General features: G+C 42.2%; 1 protein-coding gene across 1 annotated transcript in view; it reads left to right on the forward strand.

Moving 5' to 3' along the window:
- The first annotated feature begins 1,185 nt into the window (after positions 1-1,185).
- The window catches only part of LOC113446481 (septin-2), a 39,404-nt gene continuing 26,111 nt past the window's right edge, over positions 1,186-14,478 (forward strand). The window contains exons 1-4 of the mRNA XM_026716167.2: positions 1,186-1,318; positions 10,479-10,532; positions 12,323-12,422; positions 13,912-13,998. Coding sequence (XP_026571952.1) covers positions 10,506-10,532; positions 12,323-12,422; positions 13,912-13,998 — 214 coding nt within the window. The 5' untranslated portion in view covers positions 1,186-1,318; positions 10,479-10,505. The remainder of the gene's footprint in view (positions 1,319-10,478; positions 10,533-12,322; positions 12,423-13,911; positions 13,999-14,478) is intronic.

The raw sequence follows: 14,478 nt of genomic DNA on the forward strand, positions 1-14,478 counted from the left end.
AGTTGTGGGTGCTTCACCGCTGGAGGTTTTTAAGAAGAGACTGGACAGCCATTTGTCTGGAATGGTATTGGGTCTCCTGCTTGAGGTGGACTAGAAGACCTTCAAGATCCCTTCCAGCTCTATTCTGATTGATTGATTGATTGAACTTCTCTTCACTGCATGCTCTTTAAACTGCACAATTCCATGCAACTACAGCAGAGGTGGATATTCAGCAGGTTCTGGCCTGTTCTGGAGAACCAGAAGTAGCAGAAATTTTGAGTCGTTCTGGAGAACCGGCCAATCCCGCCTCTGACCGGCCCCGTCAACCCCACCTATTCTCTGCCTCCCATTGAGTCCCAGATGATTAGCTGGGTCTCCTTTGGTTGCCTTGCCCAGGAGAACAGAGCTGGAAAGCAGGGTAGTGGGATGGGGAGGGAGTGGAAATTTTGCAGTATCCTTCCCCTGCCACACCCACCAAGCCACGCCCACAGCTGATGGCTGGGTCTCCTTTGGTTGCCGTGCCCAGGAGAACAGAGCTGGAAAGCAGGTTAGTGGGGTGGGGAGGGAAGGGGGATTTTGCAGTAACCTTCCTCTGACACACCCACCAAGCCACGCCACACCCACAGAACAAGTAATAAAATTTTTTGAATCCCACCACTGAACTATAACTACTTTGAGATTTACAGCATCACTTCTGGCCCCGCTGAGATTGGGGATTATAAGCATCCTCACCCATAGATTTGAAAGGGCATCTAGTTAGGAAGCTTAAGCTTGGGTATCAACCTCAAAAAGGCTCTATTCACACAACACTTCGAATGCCGGTTATTCTGGCAACTTTCCCTTTTTTGGTGAATTTTACGGGGCGATGTTTTACGTGAACCCAGAAAAGGGCTGAATCCAGCAACTGCATTCCTATGCAAACATTGCACTGGCAAAATTAAGAGGAAAATTAAGTGGCATTGCACTTAAGAGGTCCTTAAATCTGAGAGGACACCAAACTCTGCCAATGCCCCTTCTCGATTCATCCAAATGACATCCTCCTGATTTGCAAAAGCGAGCAAAGGCATCGCCTTCCCAGAGTAAAGATGTCCCCGGTGGCTTCGTTAAGGGAAAAGGACCACAGACAGAACGCCGTTCTAGGCCTTGCTTTTCTATGACCTTTTCTCCCCGAATAGGTTTCATTCATTTCAAAGCCCGGCTGGGATCATAGAGAGGAGAACGCTAGAAGAGCCCGCGGGGGAGGTGGGATAGAAGCGGGGTTGGGAGAGCGAATTCTTCGCCTCCTTCCGCATTTCTGGGCCCAGCTGCAGACGGAGCGACGGCTCGGGACAAGGGCAAGGTAAGGGGATGCTCGCCCCGGCTTTCTCGCTTTTCCCCAGGATGGATAAGGGGCGGATTTGCCGTCAATGCACCAGTGCCTGGCAGGAGCAAAGTTGCCCGGGCTGCAAAATCAATGGATGCGTGTGTGTGTGTGTGCCTACGAGGGTGGGTGTGCACGCCTGTGTGAGTGTGAGAAGCAGATGTTAAGAGGGTGGGCGTGCAAGAATGCAAAGGGGGAAGGTTGCACAAGGTGTCCTCTGTTGCTTTGAGCATCTTTTCAGAATGCTATCGACTTACCGTCTTTGCCAAAGAGAGGAATTCTTAATTAATTTTATTTATTTATTTATTGGTTGGTTGGTTGGTTCGTTTGTTTATTTATTTAAAATTAGGAATGCCCAAAGGTGCTTTTTTTTCAAGAGGCAACTGGACGGTCTGTTTTTTCTTGAAAGCGCTTTTGTTTCTCATCCAAGAAGCTTCTTCAGTGCTGGATGGAATTAATTTGGTAGTTGGATTAGAAAATCTGATTTGGTGAATTAATCTGTTTGTTTTAGAGGAATCACTGAATCCTGCTATCTACTTATACTCACTATTGCTCTGTTTAGGTAATTGTAGCCTTCAAGTGACATCGGCTCATATTGACTTCGTTTTTAAGCTAGTGTAAGCCAACATTATGAGGAATTCTGCCTTAATAGTATATACTATATAGATGGTATAGGGCCTCCTATTTGAACAGGGGGTTGGACTAGAAGACCTCCAAAGTGCCTTCCAACTCTTTTATTCTGTTAATGTCCACAAGTTGCATGGCTGCCCCAATACCAGAAACGTCTAAAGTTAAACCATAAAGCACCTTTGTAAGTTTCCAAATAAACCACAAACAAACAAGCTTGAAACAAGCCATAGTTTTGATTCTGACCTCTTACAGGGGAGCCAGTTTAAAGTTCCTGATTCTTATATCTCAATAAAGAGGGATGTGAAAATATTTACAGACCCCTCACATCCCGGACATAAACTGTTTCAACTTCTACCCTCAAAACGATGCAATAGAGCACTGCACACCAGAACAACTAGACACAAGGACAATTTTCTCCCGAACGCCATCACTCTGCTAAACAAATAATTCCCTCTACACTGTCCAACTATTTATAAAGTCTGCACTACTATTACTGTTAATCTTGTCATCAGTCCTTATCACCCATCCCCTCCCACTTGTGACTGTAGGACTGTAAGTTTGTCGCTTGTATCCTTACGATTATATTGACTGTTTCCTGGTATGATTTGATCGCTTCTTGTACCCTATGACTATCATTAAGTGTTGTACCTTATGGTTTTTGACTCTTGACGAATGTATCTTTTCTTTTTATGTACACTGAGAGCATTTGTACCAAGACAAATTCCTTGTGTGTCCAATCACACTTGGCCAATAAAGAATTCTATTCTGTTCTAATTTGCTGAACTAATGCCATTTGATGTGAAAAACCAAATAAAGGCACTTAAGGATGGGCCTGTCAGAGTACTGGATTACCTCTACCATGGAAACACAAATTACTGATAACCAAAATGCTTTTGATGTATGGCTGTCCAGCTAGCTATTCTGAATTCTTGAACCTTCTTATTCTCCTCTCTCCTTCACTTTTCCTCACCAGCTCCCAATCTCTGCTCCCTTTTGCAATTCCAAAGGCATTTAAGGAATGCCACATCCATTCAGAACTTCCTCCTTCAATCCCCACCCACTTCTAAGCTTTGGGATATGCAGCCTTTAAAGGTTTTTTTCAGCTCTTTGCCAAAGAAGTGAATCTTTGACTTTTGCAGAGGTTCTTGCCGCTATTTGAGAAATAATTTAAAATCAAAAGGCCCCCATTTGGCCGAGGCCTGCCTCTCTCTCTCTCTCTTTTTTTTAAAAAAAAAAACCCGCTGTGAACTTGAACACTTTATATAATATTTCATTTTGCTGCGGTCAGAGAGGGAAATCCTCAGATACCAGCTGGTATATTTATTTATTATTATTATTTTTTTGGTGTCCTGGAGTTACAAAGGAAATGAGTTGGCTTCCTTCCTGCAAGAGGCCACCATTTCATACTGGGATTCTGGCATGACGGCATCTCGGTTGAGCTGTATAAGACAGGCTGCCCTTGGTCTTTGACCGTTCTGTTTTTTTACTCTCCAAACACTCCAAGGGCTGTTCTGCCGAAGTCCGGAAGCCTCTTGGTACAAGACTTACAGTTCAGGAGTCATCTTTGAAGAACGGCAGTGACTAGTCGAGTTACATAAGGCAAAATAGGTCCTTTTCCAATTGTCACGAGACAAGCTATAAACAAACCATGAGCTAATACGTGTGAACCCGAGGGTTGGGCTGCTGGGGGTTCGCAGGGGGCGGGGTCAGGAGAGCCCCCAGCTAAGATTCTGTGCAGTTTGGAGAAACCCCCCCAAATCCCACTTCCGGCTGGCCCCGCCCATCCTGCCCCTCCCCTCCCAGGAGTCCCCACCTGGCCTGTTTTGGGTGCAGGTAGGTGTGCCCAGGCTCAGGGAGGGTGAAAAACGAGCCTCCCGGAAGTTTGGCGAGGCTGGAAATGGGCCCATTTTCCAGCTTCCGGAGAGAAAACGGGGAGGCCATTTTCACCCTCCCGGAGGCTCGAGGAAAACCCCCAGAGCCCAGGGAGGGCAAAAACGCCCCCTCTTCCCGCTGTGGTGCAGGAGGCCGACTAAGCCACGCCCACCATGGCCACGCCCACCCAGCCACCAGGGCAGAGAACCAACCCTTGCTAAAAATTGGAAGCCCACCCCTGACCGCAACCCTCATATTTCCTGGGGTTTTCTGTCCTTGAAAATTTTTTGTTTCTCATCCAAGAAGCTTCTTCAGGAAAAGCAAAAACAGTCACTCCTAGCGGGACCTTGGAGTCCGAGAGAAAAGAAGGACTAGGGGGGACATGATAACGGTAGTCCAGCATTGGAGGGGGTGGCCCCAAAGAAGAGGGGCTCAGCTTATTTTCCAAAGCACCAGAAAGCAAGACAAGAAGCAATGGATGGAAACTTAACCAAGGAAAGAAGCAACCTGGCATTAAGGAGCCATTTCCTAACAGTGAGGACAATGAACCCATGGAACAGCCTGCCACCAGAAGTTGTGGGTGCTTCACCACTGGAGGAAAGTCTCCGGAGTCCAGGGAAAAAACAACCTCCTCCGCTGCGGTGCAGGAGGCCGATTAGGCCACGGCTACCATAGCCACACCCACCCAGCCGCCGGGACAGAGGCCCCCTTGCTAAAATTTTCGAAGCCCACCCCTGCTGAACCCGTGTCTTCCATATCATCCATGCCACTTGATTTTGTTCCATGTATTTCATTTATCTCAGGGGTCCCCAGTCTACAGGCTGCGGTCCGGTACTGGGCCTTGAACCGTTCAGAACCGAGCCACAGAAGTGGTGGCTGAGCACAGGCATACATGCACGCATCCCCACTTGTGTGAACGGCAACTGTGTGTGTGTGTGTGTGTGTGTGTGTGCGCGCACTCATGGGCCATTTGCACGAGCAATGGGCCCACGTGGCGTGGAACCATCCCGTCTCCCTTGTCGGGTTGCAAAACCGAAAGGTTGGGGAACTCTAAATAATAAAGATAAAGTAAATAATAAACTAGCTCACTCAATAAACTAAATAATAAAGATAAACTAAACAATAAAGATAAAGTAAATAATAAACCAAATCAACCAAATAAATAAATAAACTAAACAATAAAGATAAATTAAATAATAAAATAAATACATAAAATAAATAAACTAAATAGTAAAACTCTAAATAATAGAGATAAACTCTAGAATAGTTTATAGTAAAACTCTAAATAATAGAGATAAACTCTAGAATTCATGCGCTATTTTTTATTGCTTTAGAAAAGGCTGGTGATTATTATTTGGCATAAATAAAAAGCTGAGACTATAACATTATTATGTTCCCATAACTTACGTCATTGTTTTGTTTCTTTTTTAAAAAAATTCCTTTCCCTCCTTCCCTCGCTTATGTCCTCTATTTCCTTTCTTTTCCCATTTTCCCATTGTCTTTATTTCTATTTTATATTAATAAACACAGAGAGAGAGAGAGAGACAGAAAGACAGGCATACGACCACAGTTGAGCCCAAAATTTTTTGTTGTAAAGTGAGACATTTGTGAAGTGACTTATGCCCCACTTTACGACCCTTTTCGCCACCGTTGATAAGTGAATCATTGCGGTTGATAAGTTAGTCACACGGTTGTTAAGTGAATCGACTTTGCTTGTCAGACGGTCGCAAAAGGGGATGACATGACCTTGGGACACAACTACCATCGTAAGTGTCTAAATTTTGATCACACGATCACGGGGATGCAGCAAAGGTAGTAATTCTGAAAAGAAGGTCCTAAGTCACTTTTTTCCAGTGCCTTCGTAACTTTGATCAGTCACTAAATGAACTAACGTAAGCCGAGGACTAATTGTAACTTCAAGTAGCTACCGAACGAATGGTTGAGAACTGTCTGTAATTTGGCTTTAAAAGTTTTAAACCCTTTGGTCATTGGAGGGTGAAGAATTTTAGCCGAGTAAGCTTGACCTAATGGATTCCTTCCCATTCTTAATAAATATGACTTAAGTATCAGAGTTAAAAACAAACAAACCCTGTAAATTTCTTGCCGGTCTTTTTGGATCAAAAGATTTCCTTAATTAAATTACAAATATTTTATTACAACTCACAGTGATGTGTGTCAGGAACTTTTGAAGGCAAAGGGCTTCGGGTTGGCTACCATTCAGGGCTTAAGCAAATCTGATTTAACTATCCAGCTGACCTCCGAGAAAAAATATCTGGGAATAAATCCAAAGACTACTGAAAGCTGTGTTTGTTCAGCTGCGGTGCTTTGCTGCGTGTGTGTTTGTATGTGGGTGGTGGTCAGGGATAAGCGACAATTGAAAATGTGTTGCCGCTAAAATAATTGTCTTAATCGATCCAAAGATGCTGGAATGGGCTTGACAAATAAGCCCCATTTAATTGCTTGTTTGGGAGGAAACTTATTTCAAAGCATTTATTACAAAAGAGAAATAGTTGATACAACGAATGGAAGCCTTGGATACAAAAGTATTGGCTGCAAAGCCGAAATGTTGGATACAGCAACGTTTGATACAAAGCGTTCGATGCAAAACCAAAATATTTATGATGATTGCAGCATCCCTGGGGGGGGGGTCACATGATCAAAAGGTTGGTCACGTGATCAGGACCCATGGCAACTGACGGTGGCACTGCCTGGTGTCATGTGATCATCATCATCTTCTCAACTGGCTTCCTGAGGGAAGACCGATTCCCTTGATGTGATTCGCTTAACAACTGTGGCAAAAGAGGTTGTAAAAGGGGGCAAAACTCCCAACTGCCTTGCTTAGCAACGGAAATGTTGGGGCCCCGTCGTGGTTGTAAGCCTAGGACTACCCGTATGATGGGGCTTATTTCCAAGTGAAATTGACCTGCACTTCAGTCTTTTTCCTTGTCACAAGCAGCTAATTACAGAAAACTTCAGTGGACATACCGGTATACAAGCATCGCTCAAAGGGACACTTGTGTGTTTAGAGTTGGGACCGTGGAGGTCTTCTAGTCCAACCCCCTGCTTAGGCAGGAAACCCTAGACAATTTCAGTCAAATGGGTTGTCCAATCTCTTCTTAAAAGTTTCCAGTGTTGGAGAACTCACAACTGATAGAGCAAGTCATCCCACTGGTTAATTGTTCTAACTGTCAAGAAATTTCTTCTTGGATATAGGTTTCTGGAGAGCAGAGTAGAGTAGAATTAGAATAGAGTAGAGTTAGAATAGAGTAGAATTAGAATAGGTAGAGTAGCATAGAGTAGAGAAAATAGAACAGAACAGAGAATAGAGTAGAATAGAATTAGAAGTGAAGTAGAATAGAATAGAATAGAATAGAATAGAATAGAATAGAATAGAATAGAATAGAATAGAATAGGAGTTGGGAGGGACCTTGACCTTGGAGGTCATCTAGCCCAACCCCCTCTGCCCAAGCAGGAAACCTTACACCATTTCTGACAAACAGCAATCCAATCTCTTCTTGAAAGCTTCCAGTGACGAAGCTCCCACATCTTCCAAAAGGCAATTGCTATTCCATGGGTTGATTGTTCTCACTGTCAGAAAATTCCTTCTTATTTCCAGGTTGAATCTCTCCTTGATCAGTTTCCATCCATTGTTCCTTGTCTGGCCTTTGGGTGCCTTGGAAAACAGCTTGACCCCTTCCTCCCCTCTGTGGCAGCCCCTCAAATATTGGTAGGCTGCTCTCCCGTCTCCCCTGGTCCTTCTCTTCAGTAGACTAGCCAGGTCCAATTCCTGCAACCATTCATCATGTGTTTTAGTCTCCAGGCCAATGATAATCTTAGATAGATTCAGATTAACTGAGTTGGAAGGGACCTTGTAGGTCATCTAGTCCAACCCCCCCATCCAAGCAAGAGATCCTATACCATTTCTGATAGATTGCAGTCCAGTCTCTTCTTGAAAGCCTCCAGGGATGAAGCTCCCACAACTTCCAAAGGCAACTTGCGTTCCATGGGTTGACTGTTCTCCCTGTCAGAAAATTTCTCCTTGCTTCCAAGTTGTATCTCCTCTTGATCAGTTGTCACTGTTGATGGTGTGCGCGCTGCTTGGCAATAGGGGAAGCTGGAAAAAATGTGCAAAGCACACGCCACGTATCCATTTTCCTGGAGTGCCAGCATTTCCCTGACCTCTCGGGCCTTCCCCATCCCCCACTCTACAGCTTCGGGTTGCATCCTGCCTCCTTGGAACAGGAAAGCATCTGTGTTGAGCCTCGCAGGTGTCTTTCTATAGGTCACTTCCTCCCTTTCAGGCTGTGTGACCAAAAAAAAAAAAATCCCACAGCGTTGCAATGTCTTGTGCTTTTCCTCTTCAGCGGCTGTAGGTAGTCTAAATAAACAATCCATTTCATATAGAAAAGATGCCCAGGCACGTCCTTAATGCACGTCCACGCATAAACAGTCGACAGCTCACATCCCAAATTAGCATTTGGATACGAGTGCTGTTCCTTTTGTTTGAAAGAGGCGCTTCAATATAGACTAGAATAGCAAGAGTTGGAAGGGACTTTGGAGGTCTTCTAGTCCGACCCCCTGCCTAGGCAGGAAACCCTACACCACTTCAGACAAATGGTTATCCAATCTCTTCTTAAAAACTTCCAGTGTTGGAGCATTCGCAACTTCTAGAGGCAACTTCTGTTCCACTGGTTAATTGTTTTAACTAACGGTCAGGAAATTCCTCCTTAAGTTCTACGTTGCTTCTCTCCTTGGTTAGTTTCCACCCGTTGCTTCTTGTCCTGCCTGCAGGTGCTTTGGAGAATAGCTTGACCCCCTCTTCTTTTTCATGCCTATAATTTGAATTTTTGCAACCCGGAATTCAAAACATGGCAGGTAACTTCACAAGTTACGACTGGCTGCTTAGCGGCCATTCGAAGTTCTGACAGACCTCCCCGTGACTATTTAGAATGTGGATTTGAAGTTCTCACAGTTGGATGTATTTTGCTACAAACTGCCATTGTGGTTTCTGGCAAAAACATACCCATTGTGGACAATGGATGTTCTTAACCGTCTCAGTATGGAACAATTACAGCGTTGATTTAATAAATACCCATTTTTGTTTAACGACTGCCATGAAAAAGGTTGGAAAATCAGGCACCATCACATGGTGACCTGTTTAATGATTAGCACAACGTAACAACCGTAATTCCGGGCTGAATTATGTTAGCAATTTGGCAGGCAGGCAGAAATTCAGTGTACGTCGTGGTGTTTCTTTCTTCCTTCTGAGCAAGGAAGGTCGGGATAGATCCACACCTCAAGCTAAACCACAAACCACGATCTACAAGGTTTTTTAATTTTTTTTAATGATTTTATTGAACAAACACAAACCAAAACCAAAAAAATACATTAAAAACATCGAACATGGTACAATCCTCCTAATCCCCATATTTGTCTTAGATTGCTAACTCACATATAAAAATAATACAAATTTACTTTCTATATATTATTTATATATACACACACACACACTCTTAATCATTTCTTGTTGTTTTGATCTTTCCTCTTTTCTAACCAACCATAAAACTTGTCCCATGTTTTATAATAATCCGATTCGTCCTTATTTTTTAATTCCTTTGTCCATTTGTCCATTTCTGCGCACATCCAAATTTTTCTAATTATTTCTGATTCCTTTGGAGTTTCTTTACCTTCCCATCGTTGTGCATAAACCGTAATTATATGAATTATTAAATATATATTATCCTCACCATATTTCCCCACATTAATCCCTAACAGAAAAAACTCCCGCCTATATTCTATTTTGTACGATCTACAAGTTTTAGTGGTCACGTCTAGCCATAAAGGTAGGCTACAGATTCTTAAAAAACAACCCACATTGTGGCATAATACGTATTTATATGACCTCCCCGTCGGAAAGGCTTGTTAATTGCATTGCTATGCTATAGTCGTTTTAGGAAAAAACTGGACAACCTTCTGTCTGAAATGGTATAGGTCTCCTGCTTGAGCAGCGGGTTGGACTAGAAGATCTCCAAGGCCCCTTCCAGCTCTATTCTGATTGATACATCCAATCTGGAAAGTAGGATGAAAGGTTTTAAAACAAGCTGGAATATGTCAGTGAAACTTGTTATCCTTGCTTTGCTCCTTAAAAATTTGAACCATCAATTTTTAATCAATAAGAAACCAATCTGAATTGTTTTCTCTTGGTTTACTCTTGTGATTGTCTCTTTTATGGCTCATAAAACAGAATTGTATGATTCTGTGCATATGAATCTGCCCAAATGGATTAAATAATTCTCTTTATGTAGCTAGCCTCTGTGGTGTGCCAAAGTGTGTTCAATTTGTACTTCATTGTTACTAAACACAAATATGACTCACTCACTGGAATACACCCTCTTGGGCAGGCTAGGATGAAAAACTTAAAACTATTTGTCATTTAATAATGTGTTTCCATATGACTCACCCCTAAATACGTTGCCTTCTTTTTTGATACCTCACTTTTATTTGAGTTCAGTAAAATACACATTCAGTGTACATGAATATGTTTGTCTCTCTGGATTCCATCATCATAAAATGGAAAGATGAATTAATAGGATTCATATTTAGTGTCTAAATGTTCTGTATTTTTTTCTCTCTCTAGGCTGTAGAAATTTGGTGGTGCAGGAACATGTCCCAGTCAGCTGAAAAAGTAAAGGTGAGTTAGAACTTGGGACGTAGCCCATCAAAACAATTCTTAGCTTTCAGTGTTTTATTTTGGGTTTTAGGGTTTAAAGGCTGTGTTTTTTTCAATCACTTTGGGGCAGGAAGTAGGGAAAAGAACAGCTGGAATAAATTTTAGAGAATTATTGTTGTTTAAATAAATAACCCACTTGAAGTCATCCAGCTTTATTTGTTCTACTCTGCTTATATTCTGTTCAGTGGACTGAAGTAAAAATATATAGAAAATTTCTCCATAAATTGCTGAATCCAAAACAGTGGGTAACAACTGGAGGTCAAGATGAGATAGGAATTTAGTGTAAAATCGACTGAACATCCTAGTTTTCCCCTCTTCTACAGCACAACACTTTCATCATAATTTTTCAGTGTGAGTTTCCAAGCAAAAGGATAGTTAACAAAAGATTTTTCTTGGCTTTCTCCACTGTTCTCTGGCAATGAACGAGTAAAAGAGCGGTATGCTTTGGATGATGGTTGTTGTGCAGCCAATCCAGTTTTGGGTTGAGCAGAAAGCTTCCTGCAGGGTGAAATTAAATGCTTTTCCAAATTCTCAAGAAGCAATAAGACAGGAAGTAGAACTAACCCCTACTTCCTTGCAATGAGAGTCCACAGAGGCCCTGTGTAATTCTTACATTGTCTCCTAAACCATGTTCCTCATCCTTTCCCATTTGCATATCAGGCAGGAAAGGGAAACAGGTATCACATTACTTCTGTTGTAACTCGGTCTGGAGCGTTTCTCAAACCTTGGCGCCTTTAAGAGGTGTGGACTTCAACTCCCAAAATCCCCCAGCCAGCATAGCCACACATGAAGTCCACACCTCTTAAAGTGGCCTTAAAGTGGTTGAGGATCACTGGTCTAAAGCAGAGGTCTTCCAACTTGACAGCTTTAAGACTTGTGGACTTCAACTCCCAGAATTCTTCCTGCAGTCATGTTAGCTTAGGAATTCTGGGAGTTGAAGTCCACAAGTCTTAAAGCTGTCAAGTTTAACGACCCCTGGTCTAAAGGCTTGGCTGAGCTTACTCTCCTTAATTGTCCCTGTATGTGAAAATATCTGTAAAAATATCGACAGACCCTCTTCACATCCTGGACATAAATTGTTTCAACTTCTACCCTCAAAACGATGCTATAGGGCAAGGGTCTTCAAACTTGGCAAATTTTAAGACTTGTGGACTTCAACTCCCAGAATTCCCGAGCTAACATGACAGGAGGAGGAATTCTGGGAGTTGAAGTCTACAAGTCTTAAAGCTGTCAAGTTTAAAGACCCCTGCTGTAGGGTATTGCATGCAGAACAACTAGACACAAGGAGTTTTCCCCGCATGCCATGACTCTGTTAAACAACTAATTCCCATAACACTGTCAAACTATTTACTAAGATTGTATTACTGTTATTCTTCTCATCATTACCTATCTCCTTTTCTACTTATGGCTATAACTTTGTTGCTTGTATCTTTACAATTTTTATTGTTCTCTTTAGTTTCCTAGTACGATTTATGTTGATTCGATCACTAAGTGTTGTGTCTTATGATTTATGATGAATGTATGTTTATGATGACTATGATCATGGTTTATCACTCATAGCTTTTATGTACAATGAGAGCTTATGCACCAAAGACAAATTTGTTGTATGTCCAATCACACTTGGTCTGTTCTACTCTGTTCTGTTCCACTTTTAAGAAGCTGCTCTCCAGCTTGTAACTTTCCAATGTCGGCACATTTTCATGAATTCTGTCTCCCAATTTGCTGCTTTCGTTCTTGGTTTCTCATTCCAGTTTTCTGACTCTGCTGGCTATGTGGGGTTTGCCAATCTCCCCAACCAAGTCCACCGGAAGTCGGTCAAGAAAGGGTTTGAATTCACCCTCATGGTTGTCGGTAGGTGGATTTAATTTTTTCCATACCATGCACGTTTTGAAAATAAAACTGTGGCAGTTTAAACTATCGAATGCAGGTAGTCCTTAGCTTAACTCCCTCTCGCTTGTTCTACCTTTTCCCTGCTCTGCCCAGCTGGACTTAGCTCAACTGTTCTATACCAAAGCTGCTTGCTGCTGTGAAACTGAAACTCCTCTGCTTGTGTTTTGCATTTGGAACAGGTTTCTTTTCAGGTGGGGAGGGGGAGTAGAACTCCTTAGCATCAGAGCGTGTTAATAATAATACTATACGAAATACTAATGCTCTGGTGGTCATTTCAAAAAACCCATTCTCAGTGAGCCCCTAGAAGCCAAGTGGAACGTACGTGCCAAATGTCAAGTTTGTAAACTTGACGGTTCTGGAGATTTTGTGATGATGTGTCAGTGGTAATTCTGGGTCAGAGGAGAAGATGGTGTCGTTCTCTTCTGTTTGGGCTGTTCTCCGGCAAGCTTATTCTCAACAGCGTCTGCTTTTCAGGTAGCGCAAAAAGCTTGTTATAAATATGGCTGTATCTGAGTCAATTTGACAAGAAGGTCCAAAGGAGGCGTTCAGCTTCTGTGCCGAAGAGGGACTTGCTGCATTTGCTCATTCCTTCCTGTTTTAGAGAAATGACTCAAATCTTTCGGGTCAAAAGCAGCGCGTCGAAACGGCAACGTGACAAAAAGAAGCCACGGAGTTTACAGTCCAGTTTTGGCACAGGATTTAGGAAGGAGGGGGGTTTAGAAAAGGGATTTCAGTGGTATGATTCTGACATCACTCTTCCACAGGTTCCATCTACTTTAGGCTGCCATATATATATTTTTTTCCCCATGATGCTTTGAATGGATAAAAGCGGCATTACGTGATTGAAATCATTGTGGCGCAAGGAAGTCCTTGATTTGCAACAGTTCATTTAGCGACCAAAGCTACAACGGCGTTGGGAAAAAAAAAAGTGACTTATGAACGTTTTTCATACTTAACAACTGTTGTGATATCTCCCACGGTCCCATGATCAAAATTGAGATGCTTGGCACCTGACTCAGACTTACGACGGTTGCAGCGTCCCGGGGGTTACGTGACAAGCAATTTCTGAAAAGCAAAAGTCAACGAGGAATCCAGATTTGCTTAACTTTCGCTTTCTTGCTGTGGCAAGAAAGGTCGCTAAATGGGGCAAAACATATTTTACAAATGCCTCGCTTAGCAGTGGAAATTTTGGGCTCAATTGTGGTCGTAAATTGAAGACTACCTGTATTTCCTAGGAATCGGTTGACCAAGTTTAAAATTTGAACAAGGAATGGTAGGCACAGACCTGCTTTTCTAGGTTATTTTTAAAAGACTTTTATAAGACCTTTCGATAATGCTGTCTTGTTCCCCACCCCCAGAAAGGAAATTTGATGATTTGACAAATCTGCCGTTTAACGTGGAAGGGTAGAAAGATTATCCCAGGGATTATATATATTCCTCTTCTTTACAGGAGAATCCGGTTTGGGCAAATCCACTTTAATTAATAGTTTGTTCCTGACGGATTTGTATCCTGAACGTTACATCCCTGGAGCTGGAGGTAATTTGTGTTTTTTTTTTGTTTTTTTGCTTGTTTGTTTTTCTTTTCTAATTCGGCGTTTCTCAATCTCAGCAATTTTGAAGATGTCTCGACTTCATTTCCCAGAAGTATGCGGCTGGGAAATTCTGGGAATTGAAGGCCTCACTTCTTAAAATTGCCAAGATTGAGAAACACAATTTTAATAGAATAGAGTAGAATAGAATAGAAATGGAACAGAGAATAGGATAGAGAATAGAAAATAGAACAGAACATAGAATACGAATAGAATAGAATAGAATAGAATAGAATAGAATAGAATAGAATAGAATAGAATAGAATAGAATAGAATTCTTTATTGGCCAAGAGTGATTGGACACACTAGAATAGAATAGCATAGCATAGCATAGCATAGAATAGAGAATAAAAAATAAAGAAGAGAAGAGAATGAGGAGGAGGAAAAGGAGAAGGAAAGATGGAAGAAGAATAGAATAAAGAATAGAA

This window comes from Pseudonaja textilis, chromosome 15, assembly GCF_049901715.1.
Source record: "Pseudonaja textilis isolate UNSWEBS1 chromosome 15, rPseTex1.2, whole genome shotgun sequence".
Classification (NCBI taxonomy): Eukaryota; Metazoa; Chordata; class Lepidosauria; order Squamata; family Elapidae; genus Pseudonaja; species Pseudonaja textilis.